Source organism: Stegostoma tigrinum, chromosome 12 (genome assembly GCF_030684315.1).
Source record: "Stegostoma tigrinum isolate sSteTig4 chromosome 12, sSteTig4.hap1, whole genome shotgun sequence".
In the NCBI taxonomy this organism is placed as follows: domain Eukaryota; kingdom Metazoa; phylum Chordata; class Chondrichthyes; order Orectolobiformes; family Stegostomatidae; genus Stegostoma; species Stegostoma tigrinum.
In genome coordinates this window covers 38,698,568-38,719,476 of record NC_081365.1, presented here as the reverse complement: position 1 = coordinate 38,719,476, position 20,909 = coordinate 38,698,568, and the positions used below count along the sequence as shown (strand labels likewise).

Here is a 20,909-nt window from a genome sequence, read left to right as displayed (position 1 = left end):
ATCCCAACAAGACAGCTATTTCACACAAATGCTCTTGAATTGGAACCTCTTTCCACATCGCTCTGTGACCTACAAGTTTAATTCTCTAATTTGTTTGACCTGTTCCAATCTGCAATTCATTTATTCTCAATTTCAATCACATGTTTTTTTCTGCCTATGCCTTTGGTTTCTGTGTGGACCATGGCAATTATGTCTCAATGATTTCACTGTGTTGAGCCAAACCTGGAATGAACTTGAAGCGCTTGAATGAAATACTTGTTTACAGAGATTTAGTTTGGTCATAAACTTGGCTAAAAGTGAATTTTCCAAAGCAAAATTCCAGTCTTTGTTACTGAGTTGACTTTGTGATAATCAGTACACAATCATGATTAATCTGGTCCTGATACTGTTGCAGCAGATGATCTCCAGTTACCAGGAGTGAGTTCAGTAATGTCATTGTCTATTGTGACCTTTATTGCTTCTCTGGATTAAGTGTGTAAACATGTTGTTTTGTGGGCAATGTCTTCTGTTCTCGCTCCAATTTCTTTTGCAAAAGCAAGGATTTATTTGACGCTAGCACCGGGCAAGAAACACAGGCTTCCAAACTGAATTAGTTACTTGGTAATTTAGCGAAGCAAATTTATAGAAAGTTATACTTTGAGAGTGTTTAGATCAAGAAAAGCACGAGCGAGCCAAGGGAGATAAAAGAAATTAAGAAGTATCTCTTTTCTTCTCTTACGCACAAAATTTCTGACTTTAGCTGTCTGTTCTCGGTTCTCTGAATGTTCAGTGCGCCTTGCATTCTTGTATTTTGGCACTTATTTCAGCCATCCAAAGATCACTTAGACACCCCACAGTTATTGGTCTGTCAAATTTACTGAATTGACAAGTATAAATTTTTAAAATCAAATGTGATGTTAGAATATCACTCATGGTACATTAATAATCTTTTACTTTCAGTCTCTCTTACGTTACCTACTGCTTAAATGAGATCCTTGTCAAACTTTGTCAGTACAGACTTAATTTAACCATTGTTATTTAAGCGTTATTGATGCTAATCTACACAAGATATATTCAACTAGCACATCATTTTTTAGGTCTCAAGTTTCAATTTTAAAAATATTTTGGCGCTGCATTGGTGTTGAATAAATTAAGGTTCACTTTTCCCAGTTATAAATTTGTATAATGAGATGTCAGTTTCTGCCACCTAAATGTGGGTTAGACAGTAATATAATTTTCAGCTTCCAATTGGTGTTTTACATTCAAGGTTGTTATATTTTTAAACTTCACATTTGATAACCTAAAAGGCAAAAGAACATCTATAAAAATGATCATGCGAAAAGATTTTATAGTGAGATATTATGGAATTGTTTTTATTAAAAACTCAGTTCTTGCCTCACATTTAAACTGGTTTGCTTGAGATAGTGGGCTTCCCCTTTTCCAACTGACTAGTTGTACATTTTTCATTGAGGTATGTACTGGTAGCATCTTACATAGCCTGTTTATGTCTTTGTAGCTTCACAGAAGAAAAGCAGTCATGGAGAACTAAAGAGATGGCATAAAACTAAAAGGGCTTATAAAAATGCAAAAACAAAGCACAGATCCTTCCAAATTGGCAAGATACAAAGATCGGCAAAGGGCCACAAAGCAATTTATAAGATCTACAAAAATGAATAACGAATGAAACTTGCAAGGGACGTCAAAATCAATGAGAAATTTGTAGTTACAATCAGATGAGTGAACAGCATATCAATCAATCATTTTGAGATAAGCTAGTGGAGTAGATGTGAAGTGACAGTGTCTCTAGACACTGAGCTAAAGTGTGGGGACACTGGTTCAGATCACACCATGACAGCTGGTGGAATTTGAATGGCATTAATAAATCTGGAGTATAAAGCTGGTTTTGGTTATGGTGACAATGGCAACAATGATTGTCATAAAAACCTATTCAGTTCACTGCTATCATTTTAAGGAAGGATTTCTGCCTGCTTTACCTAGTTTACCTTACACGTGACTTCTGATCCACAGCATTGTGATCTACTCTCAACTGTCCTGTGAAATGACCCAGCAAGCCCCTTGGTTCAAAACTCAATTAGGGTGGGCAACAAATGCTGGCCTTGTCACTAACACCTGCTGATGGAAAAAATACAAATTTTTTAAGAAACTTATTTATGCCACAGAAATGTTGAGTGAATCTTAAATAACATGGTTTAGAGCTGGATGAACACAGCAGGCCAAGTGGCATCAGAATTTTGCCTGTTTTTGTTCACAATGTGTCTTGTCCTGGAAAATTAATTGTGAATATTGAGTTTTGAAATTCATGAAACTTGTGTTGTGAAAGTTGTTGAATGTGGATTGGCTAGAAACTACCTCCATTGAGATGAAAGTACATGATAAAACATTGTTTCAATTTTTTTTCATCAACCAGTTAGGGAAAAACCTCGAGGAAGAGCGACAGAATTGTAATGGCACTGATTTAATTTTGCATAACAGAGGTATGCATTGTACTGGATGCTCTGTTCACTTTTTCATATCGCTGAGACCCTTACGCTGGCTTAGGCTTCTGGCCTTTGTTTCCTTTAATCCTCTAAACTTGCAAGAACATGAGAACTAGGAGCAGGGGTAGTCTCTCTCCCAGTCTATTAAAACTGGAAAGACTGACTATTTTGAATTAATGGAGTGTATACTTTGATTATGACCTTTTCTAAATAATGTACTCTTTTTCCCATTGTTTTTGTGGTTTTAAATATTTTTTATATATAATGGACCTTAAATTATGCCTCTTGTGTACCCAGATGGTACAACATAAAACATTTGTTTCATGTCAGAGATGTGACAGTTTCTGGCAAAGCTGTCATTTTATTGCCTAACCCTAGTTGCCTTTCCGAAAGAAGTGAGCCACAGTCCAAGTTCTGAATTTTTCTTATTCATTTGTGGAAGTCAGCAGCTGTTGGAGAGATCAACACTTATTGCTCCTCCCCACTTGCCAGTCAGGGATGACAATCAACAGTGGTCACATGGTCACTGTAAGGCCAGCTTTTCATTCCAGAATTTTATTGAATTTGAATTTCCCCATCTATGAAGCTGGATTCGAAACCATGCCCTGATTGCTAGTCCAGTGACATTACCAATACTCCAGCGTCCTTAATGCTATTTGGAAGAAGTTCTAGAATTTTGATCTCATGAAGGAAGCGCAGTAAATTTCCAAAGGAGAATGGTGAGGGACTTAAAGGGAAAATGACAGTTTGTGGTGTTCCTATGGCATCTGCAGCCCTTGTTCTTTGTAGCAGAGGTAATGGATTTGGAAGATGCTGTTGAAGGAGCATTATTGAGTTCCTCTTGTGCATCTTGTACATGGTACACACTGGTTTTACTGTGTGCTAGTGTTGTAGGGAATGATTGTTGTTAAAGGGCTGAATTAGCTGCTGACCACAATCTGCTTTGTCCTGAACAGTGTTGAGCGTTGATTGTAGCTGCACTGATCCATGCAAGTGGGCAGAACTCTGCCACACTGCTGACTTATGCCTGTTAGGTGTTGAAATGAGGAAATGAGTTATTTGTTGCACAATTCCCAACCTGATTCATTGTTGTGCTTATACTTGATACGTTGGTTAAATTATGTTTCTGATCAATGATAACTTTGAGGGTGTCACTGTTGGGGGCAATCCTGCAATGTTAATGTAATTGAACATCATGAGAGATGTGAAACCATTGAACCTTTTTTAAAGTGTACTTCAATTTTCTAATGACATCATTTTGAAGCAAGTATTTCGTAAGTATTTTCTAAGCAGCATTTCAGAGATGTTATTATATAACTCTGCAGATGGGACTTGAACCTAGGCTTTCTGGCCCAGAGGTAGGGGCTCTATTACTGAACCACAGGAACCTATCAAATGTTTTGTACCAAAGGTATTCAGATATCCAGGATCTGTTCTCAACCTGAAAGTAATTCCCTGACCATCTGTTTGTTTGGATTTGGCACAAACTCTCTTCTTGAGGGTCTTCTGCTGCTGAATCCAAAATATCCCATTGCTGCCAGTGCTGCCCCAGCTTCTGTTCATTTGCTGTTTGAAGTGTTGTTCCTTGCATGAATTCATGATCTGGTGATAATTTTTCGTAGATCACAAAAGTGTTTCCACCTTGTGTTGCCCTCTGTTGAAATTATTGGCAGTAACGCGTCATTAGTTTACCAGGTGACAGAAATAAGAGGCAGATGGTGTAAAAGCATTTCTAGAAGCTTGGTATGGAGAAGGAAATTCTTGAGTGGAGTGAGATTACCTCCTATGAAAAATGGGAGTTTCGATAGAGTGGAGGTTTATCAAGGGTTCCCAGATATGTTTTTAAAAAACTTGATGCTGTAAGTGTGCAGTCGAATAAATACGACACTAACTATATTTTCAGGTTTATGGTTGAATCGAATTTTGGTGTGGTTTTTCTTTGAGCCAGCACCATTGGGAAAAAAATATGTATTAAATATATTGATTTTACTTTTAGGCAATTCCCAGTTGGGTGCCACCATTGTGGATGCATTAGATACACTGTACATCATGGGTCTTTTTGATGAATTTCGAGATGGGAAAGAATGGATTGAGAAGAACTTAGACTTCAGTGTGGTAAGTCATAATATGCTCAATACACCTGTTGTTGTTTTTTTACTTCTCAGTGGCCTGTTTCCATCTTGTTATGGAGTGAGTTGTTTTCAGTGGAAGAATTGCCAGATGCGGCATGCTCACAATTAACTAGTAAATTGATCTCCCATAGCACTTCACGTGGAGGTTAAACCCATCATCCTTTACTTTGTTCTCTCACTGCCTCCATTCCTTTGTTGTGTGCACTTTCCTTAATGCCCTGTCTGCTGCCATGTCCACAATCCAACTCAAAAGAGGCAGGCGGTGGAAAAGGAGGAAGACTAGATCCAAAACAGTGTCTTTGCAGGTGCAGATACAAATATAGCCATCTAATTGAATCGTAGAATTGCACAAAGAAGCCATTTGGCCCATCATGTCTGCACCAGCCCTCTGAAGAGCATCCCACCCAGACTCTTTTCCTGTCCCCATAACCCTGCATTTCCCACGGCTAATTGATCTAACCTGCACATCCCGGGACTCTTGGGTAATTTAGTTTTTGGACTGTGGGAGGAAACCGGAGCACCCAGAGGAAATCCCTGCAGGCACTGACAGCATGCAGACTCCAGACAGACAGTCACCCAAGGCTGCAATCAAACTCCGGTCCCCGGTCCCTGATGCTGTAATGCAGCAGTGCTAACCCCTGAGGTGCCATGCTGCCCTTAGGGCACAGTGAAGCCATGAGAGGATCGAAATTCAGATTAGGGCTTGCTGGATTGAGTTAAGTGGAGACAAGGGAGGAAGCTGCAGTAGTAAATATTTTACTTGTCATCGACAGAAGAAATTTATAAAAAATGTAGAAATTCCAGTCATTAAAAAGTGCTGTAACCACATCCAAGTTTATGCGGATCCAAAGGTAATGTGATTGGGCAGAAATAAGGCCCTGAATTTCCTGGAAAATTTCATCATTTGAATGGTGTATACAATGTTAGTTTCACCAAGAGCCATTGTTTTCTGGACACAATGATTTACCGAGGTTGAAACTTAAGGATTACTTCAACACTACCCTCGTCAATTTGAGTTCATTACTGGAACTCCAACCACAGCTAAGTTGGTGATAATGGGAATTTCGTGAAGTATGTTAGTTTATTTTTCACTGCTTTTACACTGAGTTCATGATTTCAAAATAACTGGTTAAAGTAAAACAAAATCTCTGTACTTAATATATTAATTCTTAGTTAAAACTCATTAAAATACTGACTTGTGTTTGTGTTCAGTTTGCCATATTATGCCATATATTATGCCATTATAATGGTGAACAGAACTTGAATGTGTGTACCTGTAATTCATTAAAGTGAAAGTGGCACAGAAGGAAAATCTTGAATTGCTTTCTGGCTCAACAGGGTCAGTATGCTTGCAACAATCACCAGAAGCTGGAGGCCCAAAACTCATTTTGTTGTTGAGCTTCAGACTTCTCATAAATAATTTTAGTGAAGTGTGAATACCTTAACTCTGCCTTCGGAATTTGCTGAACCAATTGTAAGGGGCCTTCACGTAGGTTTACAAATATCAGTAAAGGGATTGGTGGGCAGAACCTAGGTTGTGTAAATGGACTGCTAGAAATTCAAAGTTATAACACGGAAACAGAATGTTATTGCACCTGCTGTACTTTCAGATTCCAGTAAATTTAAAAGAAAAAAAACAAACTTTAACATTGGAAACTTCCAATAACCTAAAGACTTTAAGTTAAGCATCAAAAGGATCTAGAAAACAAGCTTGGTCTGGAGCAAGGTTTTGACCAAGGCGCCCATAAAGTGACTTTTAACCCTCTGCAGCATAATAGGTGTTTCATGCGCTGTTAAGGACACTTGAAAAGATAACCCTGAACCAATTTTATGTTCAGTAGATTTCAGACACACTTGGGGAGTAGCAGACAACTAGCAAAGCTGGATCCGTATGTCCCTGATGTCTCTGCAAGGCTAGTCAGATTACTTACCTGGTATTAATACAACACAGCCTAACCTTGTTTATTCCTGTCCTTGTGCACTGTAGAACGCAGAGGTCTCAGTGTTTGAAGTCAATATCAGGTTTATCGGAGGCTTGCTGGCTGCCTATTATCTTTCAGGAGAGGAGGTATGGTAAAGCTCTTCTTTTTTTCTCCAAAAGTTAGTAAATTTCTTTGTTCCTTCGTAATTTTGGGCATTTTGCAGATTACACTGTTCATTTTTGTGCACTTTCATCAAGGCAAGCAGGGAACCGCAAGAATGGAAAATATATCACAATATTAATTAACATTTCCAGTATAGACCCCATTTCAGATCAAAATGTTAGCATTTTCTTTTGAAATATTGGCAAACCTGTTTGTGTTTCCAGCATTTTCTGAGGTGTTCAAGTTCAGATATTTCAAATATGAGCTTGTATCCAATATGCTCCACAGTATAGTTGTTTTCTCAGTACATTCCACTGCTGGGAAACTAAAGTAGTTGTCAAGGTTGTTGTGGGTCAGTCACCTATAATTCGGCTACTTATTTGGAAATCTTACAGGCGATCAAATACTGAAACATTGATTTAAATTTTATTGTATGTAGCAACGAAAATAAGACCTCTCAAGCAAGTTAAGCCTCTCAAGTCAACTTGGTAACAATCTGATCAATGGTAGAATTTAACCACAATTCTAACCAATGGTGTTTCTCTTTAGATGTGTCCATGGATTGATCCTTGACCAGCATCGTTCTTTGAAGTTCTGCTTCTGAATTGTTCTCGTGTTGGATTCTTATAGAATTTTTTCTCTTTCAAGTTTGGGTTGTGCCATGATTTTGACGATCCTTTATATTCTTTCATATCCAACATGGATTATAGGTGTGCAGGCCTCGAGTGTGTACCTTGCCTTCTTATCAGAAGTAGCTCTTGTATTCCTAGTTACATTCGGCCTTAAATGTTTGAAACAACTTGTCCTGCAATTAATCCCTTTATTTCAAGTCATTCTTTCTGCAGACAGTCTTAATTGTCCATTTGTCATGAGGTAACACATTATCAAGCAACATTATCTCCTCTCTCCCAGGAAATAACTTGTTTATGTTGTTTCAACTCTTCTTCCCAAGGATGTCAAATTAGGTTGTTGCTTTTAATTCCTTTATAAAGTTTCCCTGTGTTCCTTTCATCTCCGGGAACAATTTCTTCCAAATGACAGTCTAGGGAAAAAATGGCCCAGCCTCTTCAGCCTCTCCCCATAACTTAAACCATCTCTCCTGGTAAGATCCTTGTCAATCTTTCTGCTCCACGTCAAGTTTAACAGCATTATTCCTACAGAAGGGCAACCAGAATTGTATACAATATTCTAAACATGGCCTCACCAATGTTCTATACAGCTGCAATATGACGCACCAACTCTTATATTTAAATGTTCTGACCAATGAAGGCAAGCATGCCAAATATTGCCTTCATCGCCCTGTCTAATTGTGTTTCAACTTTCAAGGAGTTATGCACCCGTGCTCCGAGTTCTCTCTGTTCAACAACACTCCCCAGAACTCTAACATTAAGTGTGTAAGTATTGCCCTGGTTGCCTTACCAAAATTCGGCACCTCATATTTATCTCAATTAAACTGCATCTGCCACTCCTCAGCTCATTGGCTCACTTGATTTAAGATCGCATTGTACTCTCGTGATAATTTTTTTCACTGTCCACTGCACTAACTATTTTGATGCCATCTGCAAACTTACTAACCATGCCTCCTATATTCATAACCAAATCATTAATGTAACTGATGACAAGCAGTGGACCCAGCAGAGATAACAAAGTGTGGAGCTGGATGAACACAGCAGGCCAAGCAGCATCTTAGGAGCACAAAAGCTGACGTTTCAGGCCAAGACCCTTCATCAGAGAGGGGGATGGGGAGAGGGTTCTGAAATAAAAAGGGAGAAAGTGGGCTTAGGAGCACAAAAGCTGACGTTTCAGGCCTAGACCCTTCATCAGAGGGGGATGGGGAGAGGGTTCTGAAATAAAAAGGGAGAAAGGGGGAAGCGGACTGAAGATGGATAGAGGCGAAGATGGTTGGAGAGGAGAGTATAGGTAGGGAGGGGACAGGTGAAGGACGCGGGATGAGGTTAGTAGGTAGGAAATGGAGGTGCGGCTTGAGGTGGGAGGAGGGGATAGGTGGGAGGAAGAACGGGTTATCTTACAGATATTTCCGATCTCCTTGCATATTTGCTGCTGAATTTCCTGCTGACTACTGGAGGCCTGTAATAAAATCCCAAGAATGTGATCAACCCTTTGTTATTTCTCAGTTCCGCGCATACAACTTCACTGGACAATCTCCAAGGAATATCCTCCCTAAGTACAGCTGTAGAATGTTATCAAACTGGAGAGGGTGCAGAAAAGATTTACCAAGATGTTGCCTGAGGTAACACTTTTTTCACACAGGATGGTGTGTTTTGAATGAACTGCCAGAAGAAGTGGTGGAGGCAAGTACAGTTACAAAGTTTAAAAAGTATCTGGATGGATATATGAATTGGAAGGGTTTAGGGGGATATGAGGTAAATTCTGGCAAACGGGACTAGATTAATCTAGGATATCTGGTGTTCATGACATATTGGACCAAAGGATCTGTTTCCGTATAGTATGACTCTATTATAGAGTTAATACTGATTCTTTCAATGCATGAAGTTATTTAAGTCCTAAAGTTTACATTGCCTCATGCTGTACTTTAAAATCTTGAGAATGCTTGCTTACACGTCTAATTCACTCAATCATTGTAGGTGATCTTTGTTAATCTCAGCTCTGACATAGTCAATTCTTTATAATTAGGGTATTAATTAAGGTCGTGGAACACTTTGCCACAATGACGGAGGTATTCATTCAGCATCCTTAACTGCCAGATCTTTATCCCCTTGCTCACCAAGCACAATTTCTTCATCCCAGCCTAAAACTGTAACTGTGCCTTTCTCATTTTTATCTTCTAGCTCAAATTTTGAAGGTCCTATTCTCTGTGACGTCCACGTTTCTCGTTTGACATCATTTCCATTAATCTGCTAACCATATACTTCCCATCCCAGCTGCTACAGTAGTTGACATTGTAAATGTCCTTCTCCTAAAGTGCTATCAATGCCTTTTTCAAATATTTCTCATGCCTCTATCCAAAAGAAACACTCACAGTAGCTTTGTCTTCCATTCTTTCTATTTTTATTAATTCATTCAAAGGATGTGGGTATCACTGGCTATGCCAGCATTTTGTTGCTCATTTAAAGTTTTTGAGAAGATTTGTAGCTCGGGCTGTGGATGAGGTTGTATATTTGCTCACCGAACCAGTGTGTTTGGTTGCAGACGTTTCGTCACTCTGCTAGGTAACATCATCAGTGTGCCTCTGATGAAGCGTTGGTGTTCTGCCTTACTTGTTTTTTGTGTCTTGGTTTGCTGGGGTAGTTGGCATTGCTTCCGGTTTTGTTTTTCCAGTGGTTTGTATATTGGCTCCAGTTCAATGCGTTTGTTAATGGACTTCTGATTAGAATGCCAGACCTCCAGGAATTCCCTGGCACATCTGTCTTTGGCTCGTGCTATTATGGATGTGTTGACCCATTCAAATTCGTGTCCTCTTCTGTCCATGTATATTGAGACCAGTAATGAGAATTGGTTATGTCTCTTGGTATTCATGTATCCTTATTGTCAGTTTTCTTCCAGTTTGGCCTATGTAATGTTTCTCACAGTCCTTGTATAGTATTTTGTTTATTACGTTAGGTTTATTGGTTGTGAGTATGGGATCCTTTACGTTCATCAGTAGCTATCCCAGGGTGGTTGTTGATTTGTGGGCTACCCTACATACATACAGTCTTGTATGTGAGCAGTGGTGTAGTTGTAATTTTTTTGGAAAAGTAATCCAGAATCCCAGGCTAACATTCTGGGTATATGGATTTGAATTCTGCTATGGCAGATAAAATTTTAATTCATTTTTTCAAAATCTGGTATGAAATATAAAGGCTCAATTGTCATAAAAACCTATCTCGTTTACTCATGTCCTTTAGAGAAGGAAACATGCTTCTTTCCCTGGTCTAGCCTACACCTGACTCCAGACCCACAGTAATATTGTTGACTCTTAATTACCGTCTACCGGCGATTAGGAGTGAGCAATAAATGCTGGCCTAGCCAGTAACACCCACATCACGTGAATGGAAAAACTAAACTTTAATGCCATCTGTTCACTGTCCTCAGTGAGTGAAATTCTCAATTCTATTTAAGTCCAAGTTTTAGCTGCCACACACATCTTCACAGTTCCCATGTTAGCTGATATTGTGAGTAGTTTCCACTTCTCCTGTAATGTCCAACTCTATCCTTTTGTCCTTTGCAAACTATGAACTTCTCTCTTCCAGATAAAAGGTCATCAACCTGAAACATTTTCCCTTCACAGCTATTGCCTGACATGCTCAGTATTGCCAGCATCTTGTATTTTAATTTTGGATTTCTAGCATCTGTGAAAATCTGCCTTTTTAATTTCTTTTTTGATTAATTATTTAATCATGTTCCCATGAAATTGAAACATGATTTATATAGTTTGCTTACAGGACCCTGTTCCTCCTTGTCATATTCACATTCAAACTGATTTAATGATTTTAGTCTGTGAATAAAGTTTCCAGCTTGGCTACAAACCTATCGTACCCTCATGTTAAACTTGATAATGCGCGACCCTGTCATAATCTGAAAATACTCTGGTCTGTCAGAATCTCTAGAGACAGAGACAGTGTTAATTTTTCAGATCTGAGCCATTTTATTAGAACTGAGGCATCTTTGTCACATTTATCTGGAAGCATTTCTGTAACTCTTATCAGCTGATTTGTATCAGAACCCCCCCTGTTTTGCTATAGGGCAGTTTACATATGTTGTTGATCTGAAGTTTGAAGTGATGTCTCTCTTAATATTCCACATTTCCAATTTTGGCTGGTCCAGCTGGAGGCTTTTCCAATTTTAGGAGGAATTTCATGCAGGCCCTTCAGAATGGTTAGTCAAACTGATCCATCCGAAATCAAGTGCTACCTCTCACTGTTTCTGACCATCAAAGGCACTTGTTGCATGTTATGTAAATAGTTTCATACTTCTACAATAAAGTGAGTGTTTAATTTTTGTTCTCACGTAAGAACCGTCATCTGTCCATTCACAACTCCTCATATGCTTATTTACATGCATGTTTGCAATAATGTATTTTATTAATAGGGTTAAATTGAGACTTAAGGTAGATTCAGCAATGAAATTTGAAAGGTTAGACTGACTGTGCAGAAAATAATGGGAATGCAATTTAAATCTTATGGGAATGCATTCTGTAATCTGTACTTGCTTCACCAACTAGTGGCAACAATCTTAAATCATGCTGTTGAGGCAACAAATTGCTTTAGGCTCATCACACTGACCAAGAAGAATAAAATAAACATTCTGATTAAATACCTGGAATTCTTTCTGATTGCGCATTGGCTTTAAATGCGTTGCCAAGGATACAAATGTAGTGAAAGCTTTAAATTGGATTCAGTATGACCTGCCCTACCTGATTGGAAATGCTTGATGCTGGCATGGATATAATTGAAGAATAATTGCATAATGACATTGTGACCCACCTGTAGTAAGTAAAGTACTTTATTCAGGATACAGATATGTGGCACGTTCCATTTTGGCAGAATTCCAGTTGCTACTTCGTAGAGCATAAGTTAGTATCTTCATAACGCCTTTATTATGTTAATGTAATTTAAGCCAAGATTCCCATTAGACTTTCAAACCCTGTTCTTTTTAGAGAGCTGTTTTTTAATTGTTCACCGAATGCTGTAATTATGCCAATATTAAAAGAGCACATTTATTCCCTTCTTTGTCTTGAGACTATTTACTTTGTACACAACTTTCCTTTCATTCTTTAATATTCTATTAAAAGCAGTGTACTTTTCTTGTGGGCCCTTAAACAACACTCTTGAATTTTAAGTTTAAAAGCTCTTGAAGCTAGATTTGTTGACTACTGAAGATGGTACTTACATATGACCTTCCCTTTTAACTCATGTTAGCAATGATTGGGACCTGGAGGTATTGATAGACCACCCAAGGATGGAAGGCACCAAACATGGCCAGCCTGTGCACAGATCGTATCCTGGGACAGTGTTGTCTCTGATAGAATGCACATTAGTGAAGGAAATAAGGTCAATGATCATCTACACTCCACTAAGCCCATCTTATCTCTGCTATTTCACATTCACTCTTACTCTGCCATGCACATAACCTTCACAATGCTGGTGGAGTACCAACCTCACTACTGCACACGGAATCGTATTCAAAGACTCTCTCCTCTTCATCTACACAACTACTAATCTTTCATGCCCTTTCATTAAAAGGCTGTGCAATCATAGAAGCTAGTAGACTCCTAGTAAGAGCGAAGAGTTGGCACTTAAGAAACGAAGCTAAGAACCATGAGAGGCAACGATTGCAGATACACAAGATGGCTATGCGTCCCTGTGCACAAAGCAATCTCGCAGGACCATGCCAATCAAAGATATTAATTCTGAAGTGAAGTCCTGAAGGGCCTAAGTTTTTGCTGAATTGTTCTGAGATCAGCAATGTTGTGAGGCTGATGTAGACTTTAGTGATGAAGAATGGAGGAGATCTCATGGAGCATTTGAGGACTTATTACAGTAGGGATGCAAAAATGGAGGCCTGGTGAAGCAAGTAGTAAGTTGCTTCCCACTGGGTGACTGCTGTGAGTTTCATGTCTGCGTTGGTGCCATCTAGTTTCTCAGCAAAGGCGGGAATAATTGCTAGCTGTGTTTAAATGAAGGAAGTTGGGGTATTAATGAAATACGAGTGTATGTAAACAAAGTGCTACTCATCAGTGAGGTTCTGAGCTGTCTGTTGAAACCTTTAAATGTAAAATCAGATTTTTTTCAATGTCAAGATTCATGGTTTTTTCATTTCTGCTGTATTTTCCCATGATTCTCACCATTGCCCACACCGCACACTGCATGGGGAAATGCCACACTTGCTCTTAGAGAAAAATAGTTTGCTTAGCGTCAAAATACTGGAATTAATGTCAGGATAAAAACACCCCGAAGGTACCATCTCACATTTTCAGGATGCGTTCAGTTTCCGATTATTCAGAAGCTGGATATTTTTCTTTTATTTTCACTTTGAGAAATGTCTGGGTAGGAATACAATCAGCATGTGTCGTCTCTTTCACCAACACCTCCCTCCCTCCCCAGAGATTGTCAGTGATTATCTCTGAACATGAGGATTTGAAGAAATCACAGCAGATGTACTATTTTCAGCGTGAGGTACTGGAAAACTCAAAATGTGACATGAGTGCTTTGGTTGAGTCAGTTATGCAAATCTTAGTGGGTGAGGGCGGAAGTGCAGGAGATGGGTCAGACCCATTTGAGGGCCAGATCAACAGCGGTGCTGGGGAATCCTCTGTTGAGGAAAAAGGTGGACATTTTGGAGGCTCCCTCATCATATTTGGCCTCATCTGAATGTACATGACGGAGATGAAGGAACTGAGAATTGCAGTCTTTACAGGAAACAGGGTGTAAGGATATGTATAATCTAGGTAGCTGTGGGAATCAATGGGTTTATAGTGGATATTAGCGACCTGTCTGTCTACCGAAATTGAAACAGATTTCGAGGAAGCAAAATGCCACCGTCAGACATGTTCCCACTCCCTCCCTTGTCCACCTTCCACAGGGACCGTTCCTTCCAGGCCACCCTGGTCCACTCTTCCTTCACCCTCAATACCCAGCTGCTGTCCCACAGCCCCATGTCACCTTACACTGAGACTGGTGAAGGTGCAACACCTGAACAGTTACCTCTCTCCTTGCCCAGCATCCAAGAGCCCAAACATAACTTTGAGGTACTTCCCAAGAATCTGGCCTACTGCATTCACTGCTGGGAAAACGAAGTGTAGCTTAGGTGATTGCTTCACATAACATCTATGTTCTGCTCTCAAAAAAGACCCTGAGCTACCTGTTGCCTGCCACCTTAACACACCACCCTGTTCCCTGGCCAACATCTGTCTTTCGAGTTTGCTGCAGTATTCCAGCGAAGCTCAATGCACGCTGGAAAAACAACACCTCATTTTCCACTTGGGGACCCTGCAGCCCTCTGAACTCAATATCGAGTTCAATAATTTTGGACCCTAAACTCTCCCATGTCCAAGTTACTTCCCCCACGCACCACACCTTGTTGTCTCACACCCTGCTATTACACAGTACCAATTGTGAAACACCAACAGCCCCCATTAACAACTGTTCACTCTCCCAGCCAGATCATTATCAACTCCTTTGTCTATCCAGCTGCTATTCTCTCTTTGGGCTCTATTGTATCATTTATTCTCTGTCCCATCCACCTTGTACTTTCTGCATAAAATGTGACATTTTCTCAGCTACCATCAATTATGAAGAAGGGCCAATGGACTCGAAGGGTTAACTCTGATGTTTTCTTCACAGATGCTGCCTGCCCTGCTAAACTTCCAACAACTCATATTTTTGTTTCTGATTTACAGCATTCGCGCAGTTCTTTCGGCTTTCATTTCACTTATGTTGCACCTTCGGTGCCTGAAGCTTAATTTGATGGGAATTAGCCTTCTGCTTGAGTTTGGGGTACAGATGTAGTTGTCTACTGGATTTGAAAACATTAAGTGAATTTCTGGTTTCCATGTGTAAGACCTAGATTCCACAAAAGACGGGTTACCATCTTCAGAAACTCAATATTATTTTGGATTGATCCATTTTTTTTAAAACTATTGCTTTATTTATTGCTTGTTTTATTCTCTGTAAATCTGAAACAAGCATTTTTTATTTTAACTTCCTTTGTCAGGTCTTTAAACAGAAAGCTTCACAACTTGCTGAAAAGCTGCTGCCTTCATTTAATACCCCCACAGGCATCCCTTGGGCTATGGTGAACCTGAAGAGGTGAGTTTGCTTATGTTGTGTGGCATTTTACTTTTGTTGAGTAAGGAAAGAATGGCGCAGTTATGCTTCCACTTCTGCTGCGCTGACATACCTCATTCTGTTTCTTTTAAAAACTGACTTTCACTTTTGATGTTCATTTTTGATGTGATGTGTTAATGCATGAATGATTGTGCATATTGATGTCCTCCGCATGTGTTCTAGACTGGAATATGCTTTGCAAATGCTGAAAAGTTCAGGAATTTGACAGTTATAATTCTGACTAATTCTAACTGCTAGATATCGAGAGTGAATGCACCAGATGATTACAAATACAGGGTTGCAGATTTTCAAATATTCTGAGAATTGTGTCGACAATATTACCATTTTATGGAATGGACCTGAATTTCTTTACGCAGTTGTTAGGATAGTTAGAATTAATATTTGGATGTACCTCTCTCTGGCATGTTCATCAAACTACATTTATTTTAGAAAAGGTCAAGTATCCTTTCTTGGAGGTATTCATAAAAGATTTCAAAGCAAAATACCCTGGCTGCTAGAGATGTAAAATAAAGTGCTAAAGAAGTTCAGGACTGGCAGCACCTCTTGAGAGAGAATGTTATCATTTCCAGTTCCGTATAATCCCTGTTCAGAACTGAAAGAAGCTGGAAAGTGCTGGTGCTTTTGTTCACAAAGTGGGAAGAGAAGTGAATGAAACAGATGGTGACGGTACACAGAGCAAAAATCAATGCGAGTGGTGATGGTGGTAAAGGTGAAATGAGCTGTAAAATCAAGGTGTGAAGAGAAGAAAATGGTTTGCTATGCTGAGAGCAAAGTCAACATGCCCTGGGCCTGCAATATTTTTCCAATGAAGCTCAATGCGAACTGGAAGAACAATACCTCGTTGAGAGGGTTGGATTATGAGGAGAGTCTGAATAGACTGCGATTGTACTCATTGGAATTCAGAAAAATGAGGGGCGATCTTATAGAAACCTATAAGATTATGAAGGGAACAGATAAAGTGGAGGCATGGAAGTTATTTCTGCCAGCAGGTGAAACTAGGACTAGAGGGCATTGCCTCAAAATAAAGGGAAGCAGATGGAGGACAGAGTTCAGGAGGAACTTCTTCACCCAAAGGATGGTGAATCTGTGGAATTCCCTGCCCAGTGAAGCAGTTGAAGCTACCTCACTGTTTTTAAGGCAAGGTTAGATGTATTTTTGAACAGTAAAGGAATTAAGGGTTGTGGTGAGTGGGCAAGTAAGTGGAGCTGAGTCTCAAAAAGATCAACCGTGATCTTATTAAATGGCGGGGCAGGCTCAAGGGGCCAGATGGCCTACTCCTGCTCTTAGTTCTTACGTTCTTATGTTTGACGCTTCTGTACTTTACAGCTTGTAAGATTTAATATTGAGGTGCGCACATACAGGTACCGTCACAGCTCAACCCATTCTTCTCCAGCCATATCTTGTTTGTGTTGTGCTCAAAGCAGAGCGAACTCAGATTAGAAATTTTGAGCATTTCTTCACCTAAATCATTCTACATTATGATTTTCTGATTAATTTCAAGAATGTTCTAAATTTGAAAAGTAGAAACTATTTTATACTTGTGTAATATTTCTGATGCATTAAACAAATTTCAGCAACTTATAAAGGGTTTTGAAATAGTAAACAGATTGTTTACTGAGGCCCAAATATTGCAAATCTTCTGACAAATTCTGAACTAGTAAGTTATCAAGGAATTCATTTACAGATGTAATTGATACAATTTCTGTGGAGATAGTGGAAAAATTATGTTGTGATAAGAAAAGATTTGTACCTGTGTATTGCTCTGAGGTCTGTCAGCATGTTCAATTGTACAATGTGTTCACTTTCAATTGGTTCCACTTATTTATGTCAAGAACATACAACCTCGTATCACATGCATGCCTACACCAGCGTAATACAAATACAGGTCACAACCTATGCTTGAAACTCTTGATGTGCTAACATTTTCCAATTTTTTTTAAACAACAAGTCCTTATACCACAACTTAGCAGATATGTGGTTTCTTATTGACACACGGGCTATTACATAGTCTTTTCTAAAGTAGTCACTCTGTCTGCTTTTCCAACTTGTATGTCACAGATGTTTCTTAACTTGCTTGACAAATAAGGCATTATATGATATGCAAGGAAATGGATTCTAATATCCAGCACCTAAATTTAATGTTAAATTAATATGTAATGTCAATATTCCAAGTGTGCCTCAAACTAAAGATGTAGTAGGAATAGTAAGATTTATTGTAAGTAAACTGTAATAAAGATTCAACTCTGAAGCTTGCATTTGAGCAACTAATAATGGATCATTTAGGCCACCTTGTAAAAGCATGTGGTGAAGGGACAAAGTAACAAGCGAATTAAATAGACATTCTTCCACCAAATGTGTAGAATTTTATAGTTACGACCACTGAGTTATGGTAAAAAGGCCATTTTGCATTTTTATTATTGAATGTTTTGTTAGGTTTTTTAATATACTTCTATGTTTTTACCACACTTGAGAATATTTTGAAAAGCTTTTTTAAGCAATGTTTAGAAGGTAGCTAAGATAATTGCCTAAAAACAGGTGCAAATTATTTTAGTTAATTGCTGGCCTTGAATTTAAAAACTTGATCACAACCACTTCCCATTGCTGGTTTTTGTGAATTGGCCCTACACAGAATAAGTGTAAATGATGTTTTAAAAACCTTTTATCATTTACAAATTACTGTCCTCCACGTAGCTTTTGACGTCCACTCTGCATTTAATAATTGATTTAATTGAGTATATCAAGTGTAGTATTTGTTGTGAATTGACCTTTGTTTTGATCAAGTGTAATGGACCAATTTGCTTAGAATGGAAGTCTTGTTGCTTAATGATATTGCTATTTGAGTGTACAGGCTTGGGAAAAAAAACAAGAATGTGTAAACACAAGGCAAGCCTCTGGGGGATTATTGAACAGAGACTTGTGAAAAATATTATCTTAGAGGTTTTAATTGTTAGTATGTAATAACTGTCAGGAAAAATAAGACATGCTGTAGAAAGCTTTTGCCTTGCACTTAACACAACAAGTGGAAGATGTATTTCTTGATATGGAAGAACAATTTATACTGCATTAGAAAACTCTGCTGATTGGTTAGAAAACAGACTCTGGTTGCAGTGTTGCCATGTCAAATGCAGCAGCGAACTATTATCACTCATGTTTATTTGTTTAATTCATGAAAATGGAATGGACATATTCCTTTTTCCTGCAAATGAATAGACACAAGTGAGCTATGTATGAATTTGACTGACAATTTTAAAATTGTCCATAGCTGTCAGTGTAATGTTTAGCACACTGAGAGTATTCATAGTTGTTTATTTATTTAGTGTGATTCCACGATTTGACAGCACTAACAGCATTTTAGCAGAGTCTTATAAAATTATGAAGGGCCTTCCTGGGCAGATTAGGGTAAGATAATTTCTTCTCATTGGGGCCTTAATGATGAGGGCTATTTCTTTTAATACTGACGGTAAGAGAATGAGTAAATAGTTCAGTTCAGAGTTGTGAAACTGCACAATGCCTTCATGTATGGACCGGTTGAAGCAGAGAGAATTGCATTGTTTTTAAATAGTACTTGATTAGATGCTTAAATTTGAGAAAAATCCAGAACACTGAGGGCTATCAGGGAGATGGGTTTGTTTTCAAAAGTCAGCACATTGAATGTGACAAAGGGCTCTTGTTTATGTAGTAAACCTCTATTTCTGTGAATTTAGAATTCTTTCTCTCGAGAAGAATTGCCAGACTTAAGTCCTTAAAGCATAATCAAACAGACTTTATTCAGGAAAAGATTAATTTTATACACATGAAAGATATCTTAATGACAACAGAAGAGCCATTCAATGCATAGGCTTAGAGTGTGTAATCTTTAAAGCTTGCACTCTAAAGAATATTAAAATTGATGCACAGTATTATAGTGCCATCCAGCACCTTGTCTCCTCCGTGTTAATGTGAGTTTCCAGTTTTAAGTACAGTCACCTCTTGTGTTGTTGTGGTCTCGTAGAGCAGTGACAGCCTACTTATATTTTATGGACTATAACATGGAGTGAAGTATTTTGTTGTAGTTTCCTGGCTTTTGGATATTATGCTCAGAAGTTTTTCAGAATAATTGATAATTGAGTAATTGATTACAACATGTAGCTTCATTTGCAATCAATGAAGCATCTTTGACAGTGTTTAGTCTTGATGATCTTGTCTGCTGCCTTGCTGCTTATTATATTTAAGGAAAATGGTGGTGGGAGAGGAGGTGCTATATGTAACTGAACCTGACTCTCTCTTTCCAGTGGGATAGGCCGTAATTATGTGTGGGCCTCGCAACGAGCGAGCATTCTTGCAGAGTTTGGCACTCTTCATTTGGAGTTCCTCCACATTTCCTGTTTATTGGGGAATCCTGTTTATGAGGAGAAGGTAAAATCTGTGGTTACATGTTTGGGGAACAGATATGCCCAGTATTGATATGCGACACTAAATTGCATTGCATGATTCTGAGAGTGGTCATGTTAACAGTTTTCTGCTGTCACTCTTGGTCTTTGTTTTTATTTCTTTTCTAACCCATTTTAGAGATGTTTTCCCATATAAACTGTTGTTTTTAGCCAGAAATATATTTTTTTCAGGTATTAGCCAAGAAAATACATTTACTTGCAAATTGTCAGTGTAGCTAGCTGTTTGTGGACTTAATTCGGCCTTTCAGCATGGTGTTTTACATGAGTTTTCTTTCAGAAATAAAAAAAGTTTTCTATTCAGATTTATTATAGATAAAAACCAATAGAATTAGTAAACTTCAGTTTGAGAGTGCAAATACTGGACAAAAAATACATAATCACTGAGTGTTTATTAATGTTTTTAAACTGATTTTTCAGTGCAAACTAAGTCAGCACTGTTCAGTTGGTGATGCACTTCATTTTGGATTTGAGCTTTGAGCTAATAATCTAAAATGTCATAATGCTGCATTGTCGAAATTATTGTTTGTAATTGAGATGATAAATGGAAGCCTTGTCTGTCATTTCTGGTTAAAGTCAAAGTATGGCTTGAATTCTTAGAAGGAGCTTCTGTTAGCTTCCTGAATGACATTGCTCTTTCAGCCATTATATACCTTTAGAATAAAAGCACGGATCTTATGGAATCTTACTGTGCAAAATGTGCCTGGCATGCTTACTTACTGAGGTCACTGCATTTGAATACATTTTCAAGAGTACTCGATATAGCTGAGAGAAATGTTTGCTAAAACTTACTTTTCTTTTCCTCAAATTTCAGTGCAACTGGTCATGAAATCCTCTCCTGTTAGGAAAGATCTTTCCAACCTTCATTGATTATCTTAAGAGTAGTGGTTTATATGTATGAGCATCATTCTAATTTCATGATTGTGTACGTGAAGTTCCCCTCCAAGCCACGTATTATCTTGACCTGGAATGCTATTACCAT

At 38.5% G+C, this 20,909-nt stretch overlaps 1 protein-coding gene across 3 annotated transcripts in view; it reads left to right on the top strand.

Annotated features, from left to right (window-relative positions):
- The window catches only part of man1a2 (mannosidase, alpha, class 1A, member 2), a 120,706-nt gene that overhangs the window by 51,856 nt on the left and 47,941 nt on the right, over positions 1–20,909 (top strand). For 2 of the 3 annotated variants that reach the window (XM_048540541.2, XM_048540540.2), the window contains exons 4-6: positions 4,474–4,592; positions 6,597–6,677; positions 15,367–15,461. In XM_048540541.2, coding sequence (XP_048396498.1) covers positions 4,474–4,592; positions 6,597–6,677; positions 15,367–15,461 — 295 coding nt within the window. The remainder of the gene's footprint in view (positions 1–4,473; positions 4,593–6,596; positions 6,678–15,366; positions 15,462–20,909) is intronic. The other variant, XM_048540542.2, reaches the window with a different exon arrangement.